The sequence below is a fragment of the Poecilia latipinna genome, unplaced genomic scaffold, assembly GCF_001443285.1.
Source record: "Poecilia latipinna isolate Pla-1442-1.1 unplaced genomic scaffold, P_latipinna-1.0 Scaffold3992, whole genome shotgun sequence".
Taxonomy (NCBI): domain Eukaryota; kingdom Metazoa; phylum Chordata; class Actinopteri; order Cyprinodontiformes; family Poeciliidae; genus Poecilia; species Poecilia latipinna.
The window spans coordinates 21,779-28,461 of NW_015116608.1; the positions used below are offsets into that span (position 1 = coordinate 21,779).

The window sequence follows — 6,683 nt, forward strand, 5'->3', positions numbered from 1 at the left end:
CTACTAAAAACACAATAAGAAACTTAGTCATAGCAAAATGTTACCACATCAGGGTCTGCTGTGTTTCTCTCCTGATTATGTCTGGTATTGCACTGCGCTGGACACATTTTTTTTTTAATTGCCTTTGTTCATCCTCACTAACATTATTCAGCCTGGGATTTGCGTCTTCCTTCTCACGTCTATATCTTTACGAGGAGTTTTGCTTCTAAGGACGGTGGAGAATCGGACTGAGGACGTTTTAAAAATATCCAGGTTGATAGCAGCTCACTGCACCTGCGTAGTGTCCATCTCTAGGTCAGCGTCCATCCGTGGCGTTCAGGGGTCCTTTAGCTTCCGCAAAGAGAATTTACCCGACCTTAATATTTCCTGTTTTATTTTGGTTATTATTGTTACACTTAGTAACAATGTGTGTGATAGGCGTGTCTATCGGACATTTATAAAAATACGGGACGATTCCGTATTTTAAGGGACAGGTGGCAACTCTAGCTTTGGTATCAACTAAAGCTTTTTTTTTAAGGAAAATTTTATTTACAAAAACTTCAAAATTACTTTTATTTGTCGTTTTATTTATTTTGGATATTTGAAATGTCTTCCAGTTGCAGTGTTAAATGTTCATTATAATTTAAAGTTTACTTATCTTTCAGATTGTGTTCTTGCATTATTATTTTGCAATTAATATTATATTACTAAAAAAATGGTCTCAAAACAACAATATTGTTTATCATAAATCAAAATTTGTTATTGTGACAGGCCTACAAACATGTGCTATATAGTGTAGTTGGTCTATTACCAGGTGTGATGACCAAATCCATGGCCACACTCTGAAGGCAGAAGTCTTTTATGCACAATTTAGTTTTCACAATTTATTTTTTTCATTCAAATACAACACTTTAGTTTCGGTAAAACATTTATTAGTTGATTTGGATACATTTGTTCTTTATGTTGGCGCGCACATTTAGTTAACATGTATTTATATCAACTTTAAAGTTAAATTTGTTTGCAACTAACTTTGTTTGTTTTTTGCCGGTACTTACCTGCCTTGGAGTGGCCAGACAAAAGATGGGGGCCAGGGCTCAGCAGGCTTAAATGCTGATTGGACTGCACCACTAGTTCCTGCTGGCAGGGGGAATTTGTAGTTTCTTTATTTAGATAAGTTTTCTATTCAAGTAAATATTAGTATTTAAATTTAATATTTTTGATTTTCATTTTTTGGGGTTTTTAGTTTAGCCAAACTTAGCTGTACTGTTAGTTGTTTTGTGTTATTTGTAATTGTATTCTGTTTAGTTATCCCTATTGTGTCTTAATTGGTCTGATCAGCCAGTATATAAACCCCTGTGTGTCATTTCTTTGTTAGGTCAGTTATGTTTGTTTGTGCAGCCAGTTTTACATTTTTTTTGCCTGAGTTCAGTTTTGTTTCTTTGACCTCTTTTATGAGCTCAGTTTATCCTTTTGTCATTTATAATCTTTGGGTTAAAATTTAAAAAACCTATTTTTCTAATTAATATCCTGTAACTCCTCCTGTTTAACTCAGTCCATCACACTAGGGATGGCATAGTTACTTTGAAAGAGTAATTTGATTACTCAATGAAAAATTCGTCCATCAGCTAAAAAATGTGCATCTCTTTTCCCTCCATCATTTACGTTCGTGTCGCTGGTGTTAAAACGTATCTCCCCACAGAAAAGGAAGAAAGCAACAATATGTGTTTTCAAAAAAAAAATTACAAACACAAAGTGACTTGGATAATTTAATCTGATTATTGGATTGTTAATAGTAACACGTTAGATTAGACGTTACAAGGGGTCAGATTAGAGTAACTCGTTGATGACACCATTGTTTGACATTTTTGCTCAAGCTATTTACGGATCTTTCAGGTTTCCGATACGTGTCCCCCCCAATGATAAATTTGTTCCAACTCCCTTGCCTACACTGGCTCCCTGTAGCTCAAAGAATAGACTTTAAAATACTGTTGTTAGTCTATAAATCACTAAACAGTTTAGCACCACAATACATTAAAGATCTGTTGTTGTACCAACCATCTAGACCCCTCAGGTTTTCTGGTTCTGGTCTGCTCTGCATCCCCAGAACCAGAACCAAACGAGGAGAAGCAGCATTCAGCTTCTATGCACCACAGATTTGGAACAAACTTCCAGAAAACTGTAAAACAGCTGAATCACTGAGTGCCTTTAAATCTCGACTTAAAACCCACCTGCTCAGAGTTGCTTATGGTTAAATAAGGGTGAGAGTCCCGGTTGACGGCATTTCAACTAAAGTCCTAAAGGGTTAGAATCCCAGTTAAACGGTGTTTTAACAAAAGTTCTAAAGGGTTAGAAAATGGGTGTGGATTTTTGTTTATTCATTGTTACATGACTGTGTTTTACACATGTAAAGCACTTTGAAATGCCTTGCTGTTGAAATGTGCTATACAAATAAAATTTGATTGATTGATTGATTGATTGATGCGTCTCAACTTCAACACACCTGAGTCAAATAATGAGTTCGTTAGCAGGACTCTGGAGAACCTGACTGCACTTAGGAGGTGATTCAGCTGTTGGATTCATGTGTGTTGGACCAGGGAGACATCCAAGAGTTGCAGGACACCAGCCCTCCAGGACCAGGATTGCCCACCCCTGAGTTAGATAGTCCACAAGTGTTTGTTAAACGGGTTAAGTGGTCCTCAGCCTGAAAAAGTTTGAGAAACGCTGCCCTGGAGGCATATTTAATGTGCTGATGGAATTTAGGGAGCACTACTTTCAAATCAGCATGATTAGAATCACCCACGACCACATGCACTGTCTCTGGGTGTTTGTTCTGTTGCTGACTCAGGAGATTATTCAAATGGCTAAGAGCTGTGCTGGAGTAGCAACAGGTGGAATGTATACAGCAGTAGCCATGACAACAATAAACTCAGAGACTGTACTGGAGAGGGTGGATAATACATCATCACACCAACACCCCCTAATAAAAATACCTAATTTTTATTAGGTATTGTTAACATTCAGATTTAGGCTGCACAATGGCGCAGCTGGTAGCACTGTTGCCTTCCAGCAAGAAGGTCCTGGGTTTGTTTCCCAGTCCAGGGTCTTTCTGCATGGAGTGTCCATGTTCTTCCTGTGCATGAGTGGGTTCTCTCCAGGTACTACGGCTTCCTCCCACAGTCCAAAAATATGACTGTCAGGTTGACTGGTCTCTCTAAATTCTCCTTAGTTGTGAGTGTGTACATGGCTGTTTGTCCTGTCTGTCTCCGTGTTGCCCTGTGTTGCGGCGATGGACTGGCAACCTGTCCAGGGTGTATCCCTCCTCTCGCCTGAAGTGTCTTGCTGGAGATAAGCACCAGCACCCCTCCCAATCCCACCAGGACAAGGTGTAAAAAATGGATGGACGGATGGATGACATTCAGATCCTTCGATTGTAATGGTGAGTTCACAGGTGCGTCTGGTTTACATTCAAAGCCTACGTGGAGCATCGAGGGCCCGTTGTGGGGTGGTTTGGAGCATTTTGAGCATTCAACACGTCAAGAGCGTCCAACTTGTCCGACAAATGCCAGCAACAGAACACAATGGAACAGAACATATCTATGTGCTGTGTGTCCTGCCCGCTCGATAGTTGCGTCCAGAATAAATGAATGGAGCCAGGTCTCCGTGATTAGCAAAATGCAACTGTCGTTTACCAGTCTGTTTGCTGCCAACTGAAGCTTCATCTCATCCATCTTATTTATGAGGGACCTGGCATTTGAGAGAAAAATGCTGGGCAGAGGCAGTTTGTGTGGCCCTCTCTGTAACTGTGCCAAGGTGCCAGCTCTGCATCCCCACAAACGGGCAGGAATGTTTTCTCATTCCTGCCCATTGGGAGGAATGTCCTATGTGACTATGTTGTGCGTTTGTATAAAGTCCTCAATTACGTACTGTTTGTACCAAAAAAAACACTGACAATGAGAGGAGCTCAGAGCTGCTGCATCTGTCCGCGCTGCTATGGAAACGCATAAGAAAGAATATCAAAATAAAAATATTTTTCCATTGAGCACAAAATGAGTGAATGAATTTTTCAAAAATGGTACAATGAACAACATACATTAACCAGCGATGTGCTGTGCCAGATTGTAGCTACAAAAGCTAATTTCTGCCTGTAGTCAGCAAAACATATTAAAATTTGTTTTAAAAAAAAATTCTCCACTAGTGGGAAGGTTTGAACCTTTTCACTACTGGAGAAAAATTAAATAGTTGACCCCAAAGACAGCTGAAGAGTTTACAGTCTTACCTGCTTGGCGGACAGGAAACTCCACCTGCTCTGACACAATGATCTGAAGCAGGGTGGGAGCAAAGTTGATGATCTTATAGGACTGAAACACAGAAAGAAAGATTGTTTGAACTTTTAGCTCAGATTTAAAATGAACCATTTCATCCATCTTCCATCTAATATTTCAAAGAATGAAACAAGCCATTTATCTTTTCAAACCTTAATGTAAGAAATGAGGATGTTGTATTGATCTGGTTGAAAATATCTCCTATATATGAAGCCAGCTTTCTTTTCTTCCAAAAACTGCTTAGCACATTCTTCTACTCTTCTACCAGCTGGTTCTATAAGTTTATCATGGTCATTCTTAAAGATGATTACTGTCAGAAAGGCTGTAAAAACCAAGTTTGTCAAGCTAACCTGAAAGTCCTGGCTACATTATAGAGAAGGACAGAAAAAAGACAGAAAACCCTGAGTAAGGAGAAGTTCTCTCAAATTTGAAAAGACATTGATGAGAAACTTCGCAGGTTCTTTCACAAGATAAAGATTTGATTTAAATTATTATTATTATTATTATCATTATTGCAAATTATTATTATTAATTTGTATTAATTTTTGGAGTGTGTTTCTTATCATAGACATTTTCACAAATCTCACTGTGTTTTATTAGGAATGTATGTGTTAAAAACATTAATGTGCTGCCTATTTTATTCACCCTCTTTACATTTACATCTCTGAATAAAATCCCCTCCAACTCAATTCTGAACTCGTCGAATAGAGTCCATTAGTGTTCAATTTAATCTAAAGTCGAAATCAAGCTGTTCTGTGTCTGTTTTCAGAAGTTTGCCTTACAGCACATTAGAGAACAAACAACATTGTGAAGACCAAGGAGCCCTGCAGACAAGTAAAGGAGAAAGTTATGGATAACTTTACAGTACAGTTAAGTTATAAAAACCCTTGCTACTAAAACAGCCCTGATCACCTGGCGGTCTGGAGCCCATTAGAACCATGAAGGTGTGCTGTAGCACAGCAGATTCTTTAAGTCTTGTAAGTTGTGAGGTGGAGCTGCTATGGATCTCTGTTGTTTATGGAGCGCTCCATTCAGATGCGTCATACAGGATCTACCTACTATGCTGAAAAAGGCCTCAGACGTCAAGAATTGCTTTCATAAAGAGTGATGCTTGGATTGAAACAATGCTTGAGTAGGTATGTAAAAGTAACATTCACAGGGATAGCAAGACCCAGGGTACTGCCCAAAGCATTACACCGCCATCTCTGACTCACCTGCTTTCTTCAGTGCATCCTGGTGCCACGTGATTTCTAAGTATGTGATACATGCATACACAGTGAATGTGATTAATCACATGAATGTGATTAATTACCCCTTTGTGCTGTTGATAGTGCATCCCATATTTCAGTCCCATATTTCATACTTCTCCTACAAGGTCATGGGCTTCCTCACAATTATGAATAACAACATTAGCATGCAGAAAGAGTGGGGTCAAGACATCCATGGGCAACCATCTGATTTGATTTGTGGATTACCACCAAATTATAATGAAGCACACATTACAAGGAATAAGTGGCTCAAAAACGAGATTACTGGCCCAAATCTTAACCTGTTTATAAATAGTGGTCAGATTTCAAAAATAGACACAAAAAAGAGAAGAATGGGTCAACATTGATCAGGACTGAGCCCAGACAGCATGGCAAAGGGAATTACTCAAGTTCTAAAGTCACATCAACACCGACAAAAGTGACAAATACCAAAAATATTTTGGTAACTAAGCTTTGTCTTACATCTTACATAGAAATTAGACAGCAATGAAAGAATATCCTTTAGTTCATTGATTCTATCCTTACACTGTCTGGCTGATATTAAAACACCCCTTCCCGAGAGTATTTCCTGCTAACTATGCTGAGATGTTGATACAGCAGGCCAGACAGCTGTGGAACAGCAGCTCAACGAACACACAGGCTCACCGCCGCTGGGCCACCTGCCTGTCAGAATGGCTCTGAATCTTTTGTTCCAGCTGCCTGGGATCAGTTTCATCAACTATTTTGTCAGGCCTGATAACGCAGAGAGACGCAGAAATAAGCGTTGCTTCCCCCACCTGATTAAGCTCATTCTCCGCCGCTAACCTCAGATTCGGGTCGATTGTGCCCTTCAGAGCCTGGATAATTCGGTTCGGGTCCATGAGGTCAGTTCGGCCGCCCTACAGATTTTATTCGAACATACGATCAACCTAAGCTAAGCACGACTTTTTCTCTTTCTGCAGCCAGAAAACAGGAAAAATAAAAAAAAGAGAAAAACTTCCGGGAGTGAGTTTACAGCTTCCGACCATTTCATTCAAAATAAGAGAACTAAACACTGGCGTTTCAATAGTGATGCAGCATTTCACCGAAGCAGACGGGTCACTAGTCTTGCGTACAAAACGGAACAATTCTTCTT

The 6,683-nt window shown here is 39.5% G+C and overlaps 1 protein-coding gene across 2 annotated transcripts in view; it reads right to left on the bottom strand.

Moving 5' to 3' along the window:
* LOC106942025 (importin-8) overlaps nt 1-6,683 on the bottom strand; it is a 27,834-nt gene extending 21,151 nt beyond the window's left edge. The window contains exons 1-2 of one of the 2 annotated variants that reach the window (XM_015025199.1): nt 6,346-6,683; nt 4,256-4,337 (exon numbers count right to left, since the gene is read on the bottom strand). In XM_015025199.1, the coding sequence (XP_014880685.1) occupies nt 4,256-4,337; nt 6,346-6,429 (166 nt within the window). In that variant the 5' untranslated portion in view covers nt 6,430-6,683. The remainder of the gene's footprint in view (nt 1-4,255; nt 4,338-6,345) is intronic. The other variant, XM_015025198.1, reaches the window with a different exon arrangement.